General features: G+C 35.5%; 1 protein-coding gene across 1 annotated transcript in view; it reads right to left on the reverse strand.

The window, feature by feature from the left end:
• Nucleotides 1-15,208, reverse strand: part of LOC100369850 (uncharacterized) — a 47,877-nt gene that overhangs the window by 31,250 nt on the left and 1,419 nt on the right. The window contains exons 2-5 of the mRNA XM_006811238.3: nt 14,412-14,680; nt 13,031-13,226; nt 10,736-10,948; nt 10,100-10,320 (exon numbers count right to left, since the gene is read on the reverse strand). Of these exons, the coding sequence (XP_006811301.2) occupies nt 10,100-10,320; nt 10,736-10,948; nt 13,031-13,226; nt 14,412-14,582 (801 nt within the window). The 5' untranslated portion in view covers nt 14,583-14,680. The remainder of the gene's footprint in view (nt 1-10,099; nt 10,321-10,735; nt 10,949-13,030; nt 13,227-14,411; nt 14,681-15,208) is intronic.

Genomic DNA, 15,208 nt, shown 5'->3' on the forward strand with positions numbered 1-15,208 from the left:
GAGTTTCAAAATTCCTAAAAAAAAAAAAATTTTGGTTTAAAAAAATATTCTTTTGGTGATTTTTCCTTCAAACTATAATTTTATAAATTTACAATTTTTTTAAATCCTGTATCTTTAGATGATATCGTAAATAAAAACATTGACTTCATCTATTTTTTTTTGTTAAGTACCTGAAAATGCCTTTGATACCGGGGTAAATCATGAAAATCAAAAATAATATAAAATACTGAACTTAGTTTCATGAATGCTTTCAACAAAATATAAGGCAATATTACAACCAGCATTCTGGGGTGATTTACCATTTCGGACAATGACCCTTTATCTCTGAATAGCTGAATAGATTCTGAAAGAACATGTTCAACTTCCAGTAATCTCTAAAATCTTTGAAAAACATGTACACGATCACTTAGTATACGATTATTTAAATGATCATGATTTAATTTCTAAATCACAGTCAGGTTTTCGGAAATCCCATTCTTGCCATACACCTATGATTAAGCTATGTGATGAATTACTCAGCAATATATGGATGATGGCTTATTGAGTGGTTTGCTCTTTCTTGCCGTTTGATACGGTAGATAAACAAGTGTTATTAAATAAGCTCTCAATTGTTATGGAATTTCTCCCCTAAAATAGTTTAATAGTTCTTATTTATCTGCCAGAAAGCAAGTTGAGTATATGATGGGTAAACTGTTGGATATTATTTGACATGGTGTACCACAGGGTTCCATTTTAAGACTATTATTGTTTCTTTTATTTATAAATGACCTTCCATTATTTCTTGGGAACAGTTCTCTTGGTATGTATGCTGACTGTCAAACTCTGTTATCATCTGGACCAAGTATCAATGTAGTGTATATTAATGACGATGTTTGGTAAATTATTGCACTGGGTTAATTGCAATTACATGTCAATCAACACATCTAAATCCAATCTGTACTTGTTGGATCTCTTCAAAGGCTAAATAATGTTGATGAGGATTTTCTAGGTAACATTAATGGTGAAATAATTAAAACGGTTAGTTATGAAAAGTCACTAAAAGTAATCATAGATTGTCATGGGCAATCATGTACATGTAGATATCATTTGTAAAAAGCTTAGCCAAAGAATTAGTTTATATGAGACCTTTTTACCTATTTCCATCAGGAGAACATTGTATTTTTCAATTATCCAGTCATTATTGGACTATTGCTGTATAGTATGGGGCAATACAAGGCAATCAAATTGATACCTGGTTTATGACCTTTAAAAGAGGGCAGTTCGCATGATTTCAGGGAACATGGAATTTTACCTATTGACTATAGAATTTCATACTTTCTACATATCTAATTGCCAACCAAATGCTTGGTGTCTTTATTTTTAAGTGAGATGTACAGACCTAGTACACATTAATTCCTCTTTTAACAATAATTATGCATTTCTAAATGGAAAACATCTATAGTATAGGTCGGAGGCTATTTCAGTACAGAGGGGGTAACACTAACATCTTTAAGTAAACAAACAAAACATATCTTGGTGAGAAATTTGTTGTCAATGGTTCAAGTTTATTGAGCACATATTGCTGAATTTTTAAGGTATTTTGCTACTACAGAGGGTCCAGTGTAAATTACATTATCATATTTTGGCCAACCCTCTCTGAATTAAGTGTTAAATAAATAAATAAAATACAATAAAATAATAACAAATTGCACATGCATCACATAGTTATATGGCGTATATAACAAACTATTTATTTATTTATTCAATCAGGCTGAATTGCTGCATTGTATGCGCTATATATTTCTAAGGTTGTCAAGGGCAACGAAAATCTACTTAGACACACATAGGAGGAAGTCGTATAAAGACTTAAAACTGAATGATAGAATGGAAACAAGAGCACCAAATTAAAATATTAAACAGTCATTCGTCACGTAATGCATGTGTGATTTTCTATTATTTCACATGTTACACATGGTCTGCTATGTTTTATATATTTTAGAATCGATCGATTATCTATTAGCAAGCCACTGATACTGGATACATCGTCTGAGACGTCTGGTCATATTAAGAAATTACCAATTTTCTATACATCCAAGTGATCTATATATCTATCTAGCTTGCGCCAGTGTTCTTTATTATATTCTATATTTGAGATGTGGGGTAGGGGGAATACTGCAACTGATATGCACTGCTAGTCTTGACTAATAAATTAATATCATAGTAGTATTACCATTTTGTGAATAAAACAAGCGGCCTGTCAGCTGATATACATATAGTTCTGCTGTTTAATAGTGATGCACATTTCGTAAACAATCTTTAATACAATCTTTACCATAATAAAAGAAAGAAGTTCTGTGTGCAGGATGGATAATAACACAATTAACAAGCCATGCATGGCACAGTCTCTGTTAGTTATCAAATTTAAGATGTATAGTTTTGTTTATAGTAATATAGCTGGAATATAAACATGTCAGGAATATGATTATGATGACTGTTTAACATTAAAATGATTGACAAACGAGTATTGAGAGATATTGCTCTGAAACAGCATTAATTAAAACACCAAAGTGGTTGGACTTGTGGTTTTCAAAAATATACAAATATTCATCAAAATTAGAGAATTGATGAAATCATCATCAAATGAACAAATCTTAAAGAAGTCCTCCAGAAGTATTTTCAAATTTAATATCAAAGCTATCAAACTTGCAGTACAATTTAAGAATTTAACGTATTGTACGAAAATGAGCAAATCTAATCACCCAAGGTACATTTGAACTGAGTAGGAAACTGAGACTGCTGATGGTTTTCAAGAAGTAGTGGGAAACGTTAAATTGATGTAGACGAAAGATGACAGACAATCAGTATTATGAACAGCTCCTCCCTGTAGTCAACAAGGAAGCTAATAAATTGAATAAAACTTTACACACATTTTACAGAAAAAATGTATTTTATAATGTCAAGGTTTTTAAAACTCATTAGGTCTCAGACCTTTGTATCTTGAAGGCAACCACCTTCAAGACCATCTAAAAAGATTCAGACTAATTGAATTATCAAGAAAATATCATTATATCAAGTATATTTTATATATTGGCTCTATTAGTGACACAATGCGCTTACATAAATAACAGAGGTGTATCTATGGTCAAACAAGGGCATATTTAAATAGCCCAGTGTACAATACTGTATTCACTCTATTAGTCGCTTAACATGCTTACGTAAATGACAGAGGTGTGTCTATGGTCAAACAAGGGCATATTTAAATAGCCCAGTGTACAATTCTGTATTTACTCTATTAGTAGTGCATGCACTTACATAAATGACAGAGGTGTGTCTATGGTCAAACAAGAGCATATTTTAATAGCCCAGTGTACAATACTGTATTTACTCTATTAGTAGTGCAGTCACTTACATAAATCACAGAGGTGTGTCTATGGTCAAACAAGGGCACATTTTAATGATCCAGTATAAAATACTGTATTTACTCTATTAGTAGTGCATGCACTTACATAAATGACAGAGGTGTATCTATAGTCAAACAAGAGCATATTTTAATAGCCCAGTGTACAATACTGTATTTACTCTATTAGTAGTGCAGTCACTTACATAAATCACAGAGGTGTGTCTATGGTCAAACAAGGGCACATTTTAATGATCCAGTATAAAATACTGTATTTACTCTATTAGTAGTGCATGCACTTACATAAATGACAGAGGTGTATCTATGATCAAAAAAGGGCATATTTTAATGACCAAGGATACAATACTGTATTTGCTCTGTTAGTCGCTTAATGCACTTACATAAATGACAAACGTGTATCTATGGTCAAACAAGGGCATATTTTAATGACCAAGGATACAATACTGTATTTACTCTATTCGTCGCTTAATGCGCATACGTAAATAACAGAGGTGTGTCTATGGTCAAACAAGGGCATATTTTAATGATCCAGTATACAATACTGTATTCACTCTATTAGTCGCTTAATGGGCTTACGTAAATGACAGACGTGTGTCGATGATCAAACAAGGGCATATTTTATTGATCCAGTATACAATACTGTATTTACTCTATTAGTCGCTTAATGCGCTTACGTAAATGACAATCGTGTATCTATGGTCAAACAAGGGCATATTTTAATAGCCCAGTGTACAATACTGTAATCACTCTATTAGTCGCTTAATGTGCTTACTTAAATGACAGACGTGTGTCTATGGTCAAACAAGGGCATATGTTAATGATCCAGTATACAATACTGTATTTACTCTATTAGTCACTTAATGTTTTTACGTAAATGACAGACGTGTGTCTATGGTCAAACAAGAGCATATTTTAATGATCCAGTATACAATACTATATTCACTCTATGAGTCGCTTAATGGGCTTATGTAAATGACAGACGTGTGTCGATGATCAGACAAGGGCATAATTTGATAGCCCAGTGTACAATACTATATTCACTCTATTAGTCGCTTAATGCGCTTATGTAAATGACAGACGTGTGTCGATGATCAGACAAGGGCATAATTTGATAGCCCAGTGTACAATACTGTATTCACTCTATTAGTCGCTTAATGTGCTTACGTAAATGACAGACGTGTGTCTATGATCAAACAAAGGCATATTTTAATGACCAAGGATACAATACTGTATTTGCTCTATTAGTAGCACATGTAATTATGTAAATGACAGAGGTGTGTCTATGGTCAAACAAGGGCATATTTTAATGAACGAAGATACAATACTGTATTTGCTCTATTACAATGTAGTAGCACATGTACTTATGTAAATGACAGAGGTGTGTCTATGGTCAAACAAGGGCATATTTTAATGAACGAAGATACAATACTGTATTTGCTCTATTAGTAGCACATGTACTTTAATATGTAAATAACACAGGTGAATCTATGGTCAAACAAAGACATATTTTAATAGCCCAGTGTACAATTAATGAAGTCTGTGGTTAATTTTCACTTCTAATCTAGAGCAAATACGGTATTCGTCTATGGTTATTTGATATATGTAGTTCATAATTCATAATTATTAAGTGCATTCCAGTGACATAATATTGCCTAATAGCCAATTACAACTGTATTGATAGAGAGACCAACTGAAACATCACATATGGTGCATTAAAGGGAACCTCAATCCAAACAACATAATGACCCCTAAAGAAAAAGCTCCACAAATGTAGGAGAATGCAATTTACAGTTTTGTTGTATCACTTTTCATTCTCTAGATATTCCACTTTTCATCAGTATTACGTAGTCAGCCATCTTGATTTTCAAGCAAAGGATTATGGGTAAAGTATGACATCATAGAATCTGTTGTCAGAAATTGAGAAAATGATTTCATCTATAACTTCAAAAGTTGAACTTCAAATTGGCTGAAAGTTTAGAAATTGGTAGCATACATGTACTGGTGCCATCCATGCTTATAAAATAGTTGTCATGGAAACAGAACTGAAAATATTTATTTTTATGTTTTCCTACCAAATGCTAAAATTTCCTTATATTGTATACAATTTACCAACATGAGTAGGTTATATAGGTGATATATCACATGTTGAGTGCAAAAAGGGGACAAAAAAGTGACATTCTATATTTCACAACTAAAATATTGATTTTTATTTTTTTAACGTTTTCAACAATATCTTCACTTTATGTGTATTTGTAAAATTTCCATTTCCATTACTATAATTATATACATGAGTAATATGTACAACGAAAATTTGAACTAATTCGCATCAGTATTTCTCATGTTATAGATGAAATAATTTTCTCAATTTCTGACAACAGATTCTATGATGTCATACTTTACCCATAATCCTTTGCTTGAAAATCAAGATGGCTGACTACTTATTAACGATGAAAAGTTGAATATCTAGAGAATGAAAACTGTTATAAAAAAGTGTAAATTGCATTCTCCTACATTTGTGGAGCTTTTTCTTTAGGGGTCATTATGTTGTTTAGATTGAGGTTCCCTTTAAGATTCAATATCTGAACAGCGCTCTCTTATGTTTAAACTAAAAGTTGTCACTAGGTGCCACTAGGTGGCAGTATTACCCACATATGAAATATCAGAATGGAAAGTTTTGTTTACTTTTGAAAAAAATACAAATAAAGATCAATGAAGAATAAATGCAAGGAATAAATGCACATGTATGATTTTAATTTTATTGTTGTAATGCAAACAGTGTGCTCTCTAGAACAATATAACTGAGATCGTTGTAAAGATATGAAACATTCATATTTCTCTTAAACAAGTGCAAATATTAAGTATATAGATTATTTAGCTGATTTCATCCATATAAGGGGAGGGCAAGGGAGGATAGCTGGTACAGATTACAGGAAATAAAAAAGGCATTTTACGTTTTTACAGGAAATAAAATGAAAGTTTAATTTACAGTAAAAAACATGTTTTTACACTTTACAGATAAAGAAAATTCCTAATTTACATTTACATTCTTATAATATATTTGATAATTTGTGTTTAAGAAAGGAATATCAGGGCTGCTTAGTGCAGCTGGAAGGATGCGGATGCCCTTTCCCCCTTAACTGTAGCCTATGAGGAGTGGGGTTGGCACCCTCTCTCCCCATTATTGACATCGCTAGGACCCATAAGAGAAATAATAATTTGTTGTGAGGAAGTACTCCTGGTGCTGCTACCCTGCGCAGAGCTCTACGTAGGGCAGTACATCACATGAAGACTGAGACAAATCCCTCGGGAACCCCACAGTAAGATTAGGAGAAAACCTCACAGCCTAAAACAGCACCGACGTCGGTGTCAGCGACATCATGGGGGTTCCTGTGCTGGTGGTGCCAAGGTGTCGAACACCTCTCTGCGGCCGCCTCGGCTGAATCTGAGGCAGGATGTCTGGCTTGGAGCATGGAATGTGCTCTCTGAGAGGATGCACGCTTGCCTGCGATGTCATTGGAGCTTGGTCGACTCGGTATAAGCATGGCAGCATCGTCCAAGGCACGCATATCGGGTACTGGCAAGATCAGAGTAGGTGGTTACACCTATTTCTGGTCTGGCCGTACTGATCGGTTGAAACAATCGAACAGAGTCGCCAGGCTAGACTTGATGGAGACGTCAGACTGCACAGGGTGTTGAGGGAACAGACTGTTAGAGCGGTGCGCCAAGATCAAGAGGCGCAGGTCCTGGAGCTCTGTGAGTCGGTGGAGAGGCACTTGTCAACAGGTACTTCAAGTCTGGCTTATAGAGCAATCAGGAAGTTGTGCAACTCGGCATCTGTGGTGCGCTACTCTGCAGTGAAGGCGGCTGATGGGTGGTTGCTGACAGATGAGTCTGTGGTGAGGTCTCGCTGGACCGAATACTATCAGAAGCTATTCCACGCCGACCCTCCAAACGATGAGCTCAGGGTTGATTGTCCCCCTGCCCTGGAGGTGGCCCTCTCTCGTTAGTTGTGACCAGCCTTCCTTAGAGGAAACTCGGAAGGCATTGGGCCAACTGCGGGATGAGAGTGCCCCAGGGGTGTGTGGGATCCGTCCTGAGATGCTCCGGGCTAGAGGTGAGGTTACCCTGATGTGGTTGCAAAGACTGATGTGCTCAGTGTGGAGCACTGGCGTCATCCCAAATGACTGCAAAAAGGGACTAATTGTATCTGGAAGGGAATGGTGATGCCCAGGACTGTAGCAATTACAGAGGGGTTACACTCCTGTCGGTACCCGTCAAAATTATTGCGCGAATTCTTCTGAACAAGCGGTCCACCGTTGAACATATCTTGGCACTACGTGTGCTGTCTGAGTGGATGCGGGAATATAACAGAGGGTTCTTAGTAGCCTATAATGATTTCCGCAAGGCCTTCGACTCAGTATATAGAGAGGCCCCATAGAGAATTCTGAAGGTTTGTGGTATCCCCACACCTCTGGTGTCTATTTTCCTGTTGAGGCAGTTAGACAGGGATGCACACTGGCTCCTATGCTTTTCAACACTTGTATGGACTGGATTATGGGAGGTGTGATGGAAAGCACAGGTTGTGGGATCTCTTATGAAAGTGTCAAGATAACTGATCTTGACTTTGCAGATGATGCCACATATTGTTGGCAGAGTTGGTTGATTCTCTAGTGGGAGCACTTGACGCACTAAGTGCAAAGGCTGAACCGTTTGGACTTGTGGGTTAAGACCAAGATTCAGGCTTTCGGGGACAGCTTGGATAACTCTGTCACGTCCATCTTGGCAAAGGGTGGGAACGTGGATGTCACTGATTCGTTTGTTGACCTGTTTGCCTTGCACAGGGTGCTATGAAATCACTGGACAAAGGTGTGTGGCGTTTGCGATATCTGACTAGAGGTATAAAAGTCTGAGTTTTCAAGTCTCTTGTGCTCTCGGTCTTACTATATTCTTGTGAGGCCTGGACACTTACTAAGGGGCTGGGGCAAAGACTAAACACCTTTGTGACAACCTCCATGTGGCGAATCTTTGGGTACCGCTGGCAGGACCATGTGTCCAACAGCAGAGTACTCAGGGAGGTTGGCATGGTGAGGGTCACTTGCTTGATTCGTGATCACCAGCTGCACTTCTTTGGGCACATTGCTCGCTTCCCGGGGAATAACCCTGCCAGCCAAATTCTGTCTGCACAGAATCCTGGCTGGTGGAGACGGCATGGGGGGAGACCGAGAGCTAGGGGTTATAGGGGAAAGACTGTGCCCAGGCTTGGATACTTGCTCGGAGGAGGCCGAAGGAGTGGGCGCGGAGGGTGGGCGCAGCAAGGTGATACCCCGGCATGTGCCCCATGAATGAATGAATGAATGAATAAATGAATGAATGTTTAAGAAACAAAATTGGAATGTTGAAAATGCTTTATATGCTTACAAAAAATAAGATCTGTATACGAATTATGGACAAATAAAATAACTGATTACATTTTACACATTGCCCAGGTCTACTACTTTACATTTTTTAATTATTCAAATGACATTATTATGAAAATATAAACAATTGATTGCAGTCTAATGAAATACCTCTCGCTGACCCTCCATATAGATTTAATATCATATTGATAATAAGTAAACAACACAGATGCAATAAGTTGGGTAAAGCATGGAGGTAAGTATTTATCTCCATGGGTAAAGTGTGGGAAGAGATGAATACCGCAACAAACTTTGTAGTGCCATCTGATGCCATTCAAGCCTGATTCAGGTCACAATGATGGAAGGCATCTCTAAGATATTGGTCCACAAGTCCCTGTTTTCGGACTGCGTCCAGACAGGGACTAAAAAAAGACTGGTGACAATATATTTCAATAGCTAGGGGGTCTATCATTTCTCATTCAGTTCCACATTCTCCACTTACTAAAAAAGCAGCACCGATGTTTTATAAATTTTTATTTAGTATAAGCTTAATATTTATTTTTCATTCATATTTATATACCCTGACGAAAGCCTCCTACCCTGGCATGTGTGGTTGAAACATTGGTTAATAAAGATAACCGTAGACAAACTTTAACCTGCTATCATTCACAAAACCAATTACCAGTATACATATTTCAAGTCAACATCTCCTATGGTGCATAGTGTAATTTGGACTGACAGTAGTAACCATAACGATAATGAATTATGTAATATGGTGAAATGAACATGAGAGAATACATTAGAGTGTACTCAGAAATCATTCATAAAACTGTAACGGAATCTCGATCAATTTGGACTATTGTAGTAAGTGAAATATTTGATGATCAAAATTTGCCCAAATAGCAAAAGATACGCAATAAAACATTCAAATTTCAGAAAGTTCAAACAATAGCGATTATTTTGGCTTAATTCCCACTCAATTTATGTGATAAAATTTCATTTGTTCATGCTTTTTAATAGTGGAGTCACATAGATTATTCTTTTCTGTTTTGAAATACATTTCATGCAATTACCAGATATTCAGGCAAGCAAATATTTCACATAATATATTGTCCCAAGAAATAAAGCTGTATGAGTAATATCAGAGTACTACTCTAAAACATTGCCAGCTGATGCAGATATATTCTATTCCTATTGGTTATCCGTGCAAGCTGCAATTCAGCATGTGATTTGTTATATCACTATTAAACAGCTAACTTATTATGTAATTAATTAAAATCATAACTTTAAAAAATAACCAACTCACCATGTTACTGAACGTGAAGCCGTCCTCATGGGCATGCGTCTCTTTCCATGCATCTTTATATAATGTTGTTTTACTGGGATCCTGAATGTGTTCCAGGAAGGTGTTTTTAGGGCAGCCACTACTAGATGTGAAGTAACCTTTCATGAGTCTCTCCAGTGGTTGTTCAAACCCTTGGTAGATGTTGAAATCTCCCATTATAACAGAGAGTGGAAAATGAGAATCTGAGAAAGTGGAAAGGTATACAGTGAGCATGTTTTCTGTTGTTACTTTTCTATCCAGACACGTTCACAGACTGCAAATTTCATTAATTTAGGGTCAAATAAATCCGGTATCACAACCCTACCTTAAATTTATTGTTCAAACACGTAACAATTTTGCAAAATCTCATAAAATATCAATGAGACTTGCATAAACCTGATTATTTTCCAAAATTTCGGTCAAATTACGAGGACCTTTACTATAAACATTATTAAACTTGGATCAAAGGAAATAATGTCATGATGAATAAAAAAAAAATTAAAAAAAAAATTTAGTCCGACCTACCCTACATTTTTTGTAATGCATGTAATCATAATCACATAACTTTTTCATGGCCTAATAGTCACAATTTTAACATCACTTCAACCTAAAACTTACCTTGTAGATATTGTGCTATTTCTAATACATTATTACATTGTTGGTTTCTGTCGTAGGATAGATGAACAACTGCTACGTGCACAGCACCAATGTTAGGTACGAGGACATTAACATGAAGAACATGACGATTGTTTTTATCCGGTGATGATGCAGTCACTGTCAGATGCTGTGTGGTGGTATTCAGTATGGGATGTCGACTGAGTAGACCAAGGCCTGTGTAATGTATAAAGACAGAAAACAGAATCCACTAATAGTTCTGCCAAGTATTTTTAAGATTGGACAGGCAGAATGGTTAACGTCATATTTAAAAAGGGCTAAAAACATGCAAACAAGGAAATTTATTATAAGCAAAACAAAGTTTTTTCACAGTTTCGCATTTTAGTATTTACCAGAAATGTTGTTTTGCAATTTAGTGATTATCTCGCCATTCAACTAAATGATTTTTCACTCTCTACGAGATCTCGCATAATGTGTGGACCAAACGTCAGCTGCATATATGAATAATTTGATACTGATTTAAAAACAATTTCCCTTTTTATAGCTCAATGTCAAACTTTCAGAAGGGAATATGGTGTTGTGGTTCCTTACTTTCAGAAGGGAATATGGTGTTGTGGTTCCTTACTTTCAAAAGGGAATATGGTGTTGTGGTTCCTTACTTTCAGAAGGGAGTATGGTGTTGTGGTTCCTTACTTTCAGAAGGGAATATGGTGTTGTGGTTCCTTACTTTCAGAAGGGAATATGGTGTTGTGGTTCCTTACTTTCAGAAGGGAATATGGTGTTGTGGTTCCTTACTTTCAGAAGGGAATATGGTGTTGTGGTTCCTTACTTTCAGAAGGGAATATGGTGTTGTGGTTCCTTACTTTCAGAAGGGAATATGGTGTTGTGGTTCCTTACTTTCAGAAGGGAATATGGTGTTGTGGTTCCTTACTTTCAGAAGGGAATATGGTGTTGTGGTTCCTTACTTTCAGAAGGGAATATGGTGTTGTGGTTCCTTACTTTCAGAAGGGAATATGGTGTTGTGGTTCCTTACTTTCAGAAGGGAATATGGTGTTGTGGTTCCTTACTTTCAGAAGGGAATATGGTGTTGTGGTTCCTTACTTTCAGAAGGGAATATGGTGTTGTGGTTCCTTACTTTCAGAAGGGAATACGGTGTTGTGGTTCCTTACTTTCAGAAGGGAATACGGTGTTGTGGTTCCTTACTTTCAGAAGGGAATACGGTGTTGTGGTTCCTTACTTTCAGAAGGGAATACGGTGTTGTGGTTCCTTACTTTCAGAAGGGAATATGGTGTTGTGGTTCCTTACTTTCAGAAGGGAATATGGTGTTGTGGTTCCTTACTTTCAGAAGGGAATATGGTGTTGTGGTTCCTTACTTTCAGAAGGGAATATGGTGTTGTGGTTCCTTACTTTCAGAAGGGAATATGGTGTTGTGGTTCCTTACTTTCAGAAGGGAATATGGTGTTGTGGTTCCTTACTTTCAGAAGGGAATATGGTGTTGTGGTTCCTTACTTTCAGAAGGGAATATGGTGTTGTGGTTCCTTACTTTCAGAAGGGAATATGGTGTTGTGGTTCCTTACTTTCAGAAGGGAATATGGTGTTGTGGTTCCTTACCATCATCAAATGTCCAGCATAGTATTAGGAAATATATACCAAATAATGTTAAATTTCATGCGATGTTTTGATGCCACTACAACGCCATGACCTTTGATTGTCCTGTTTTCACACTTGATATCATGCATAACGCGGGATTTCGCAGTGAGCGGTTTATTCATTGCATATCACACCATTCGCTCAGAAAGACAACAGGATGACTGACTACAATGCAGTTACCACGGTTATTTTGTTTTTCCCAACAGAATTGCTTAAAACAAGATTCAGCCATTTTAGAAGAGTGTCATCATAATTTAACATTAATTCAAGAACTATATTCTCTGAGTGGTTAAATCATTCCATAATCTTTATATTGGTTGGACCACCTAATTTCTGTTAAACAATAATTTTCTTCTATCAGTTCAACCACCTAGAATAAAACGCCCACATTCAGATGCTACCAATCTACCTTTGATGCTTTTTTCTTAATAGTAAAAATCTTTCTTAGTTTTCTTTCCATGTATAACAATAACCAATAACAAAATCGGAATAATAAATACAGTAACTAAAAAAAATATAATATGAAATTTTTTCTTTAACAATTTAGCCACTTCCAAAAATGATTATTTTTTCATTGGTCAACTAATACAAAAACTCTGGTACACATTGCTAAACCGATCGCTGTTGTTCACTTCATTGTCTAATTACCTTCAACACTAAAACCCAAGCCATGTACAGTTCCAGGATATTCCTTGACATGTTGCACTGCAACAAATGCCTTCCATTTATGATAGGGTAACAGTTCCTGTAGTTCTGTCAGTTGATTTCTACCTTGCCAACTGCCGGACCAGCTATCAGATCTCACTTCCTGAAATCCTATTATATCAGGATTAACATCACGGATCTAAACATCAAGTAAATCAACAACATTTTCATCTATTAACATAATTGTGAATTTAGTTCATTATTAAATTATATTTTTATTGTTATCAATTTTAATAACTGAAGAATGTTCACAAAGACAAATTTTCACAAAAACCCTAAGATTCATGTCGTAATAACCCATACAGTTGATGCGTTAATTTTTACAACATTTTTAGATTTTCCTTGACTTATAATAAAAATTTGCAAATGAGTTCGAGTACTTTTATTTCATTCTACAATCATGTGTCTATATATTCATTGATTGATAAAACAGTAAATCCTATGATTGGTCAATAGTTGCTTATATCCGCTAACCACTCAGTAGAATTGCATTGTGCATTTCAAAACATCATCAAGTCGCTAATCACAAGAAGAATTCTCTGTTTGACAACTGAAGATGAATTATATCACAATCAACATTCAATTCAAATCATTTCTCATTATACTTAATCAGCGATGCACACCAGACTCTTAAAGTTTTCTCCACTAGACCCTTATAAATTTAAAGGATGATAAAGGATCTAAAGAATACATATAATGCTCCTGCATCCAGGCAAGCTTTCAATATGTGCATCAGATGTAAGTAGCTTAGCATTGCACCTTCATATAATAATAATATTTATTGCATCTTTAGAAATACAGTATTTCTATCAGTACAGTAGCAATAAAAGTATAACAAAGTATAATAATAATATTCAAATAATAAAGAAAAAGAAAATATTATAATGTTAAGTATTAAAGTAAAATGTAATGTGTTAAAATTTTTTACTAATACAAATAAGTTTAATAATAATGAATTTGAACTGCAATACATGACAGGATTTATGTAGTAAAGAAATATTAATTCAATTGTAGATAAACAGAGAAAAATGTCAGGGTTGAATTCGTATAATTCACGAACGCAGTGACTTTCAAATTTTGCAATGCTACTCAAAATTTTCAACTAAATTGATCGATCATGGAGTTTTTTGTAGTAAAGAAAATATTAACTCAATTACAGATAAACAATAAAACATGTCAGGGTCCAATTTGTATAATTCACGAATGCAGTGACTTTCAAATTTGACGAAGTTACTCAAACTTTCAACTAAATTGATTGATCATGCAATTTTAAAAATTTTAAATTTGTCATGTACATATATCACAATATCTGAACAATACGTACCATTTCAGCAATTCTGTACTTTCTGATATCCCAATTGAACATAATGTTCCATATATTGTACGTGGCCAGCGTAATTTCCCCATATTGCGTCAGTGGTTTTAGCGGCTTGTTGACTACTACCGTAACACATATAGTCAGTGCAAGGTAGCGCAAAGTTATACACCATGACATCCCCCAATCATATACGTTCTGTTATCTACTGACCATGTTATGTGGACGGTCTCACAGCCATGTTGCTTCACAACAAAATGGTGATTTTCAGAAACTATCTGTGAATCGGAAAATATAAATAAAGTAACATATATGAGATAATTAATAGCATTTATTTTGTCAGGTAGTTTAAATTGTTCAGTTTATTATTGCCATTTGTTTTTCACATTCACATAATGCATCTATGGCAAATGGGTTAGTTTTTCTGTCTTGATTTCGTTCATGTCAGATGACACAAAATGAAAATAACAGTGAATGACAGTAAACCTCAATCCCAGGCACTTTAAAGAAATGATCTTATAGAACAAAAAAAAATCAAAGCTATACTCGACTATTCAATCACAGTGTGGGAGGCGAGGCGAATGATAAAATACCGTAGAGTGCCTAATTTTTGTGATTCAATGGGCATTTGTAAAAACAAAATTTTCTGGAAGTTGCTGAAATTTTCACTGACTTGTGAAATTCATGAAAATTTGTCTCTAACAAAGTTAATGTATATGGAATGCAAGCACAATATGTTTGCAATGGAAGATGATAACTGGGTACTGTGAATGAGAAAAATGCACAAATATATCAGGTCAGGCAAG

Source organism: Saccoglossus kowalevskii, chromosome 3 (assembly GCF_978046115.1).
Source record: "Saccoglossus kowalevskii chromosome 3, keSacKowa6.1, whole genome shotgun sequence".
In the NCBI taxonomy this organism is placed as follows: Eukaryota; Metazoa; Hemichordata; class Enteropneusta; family Harrimaniidae; genus Saccoglossus; species Saccoglossus kowalevskii.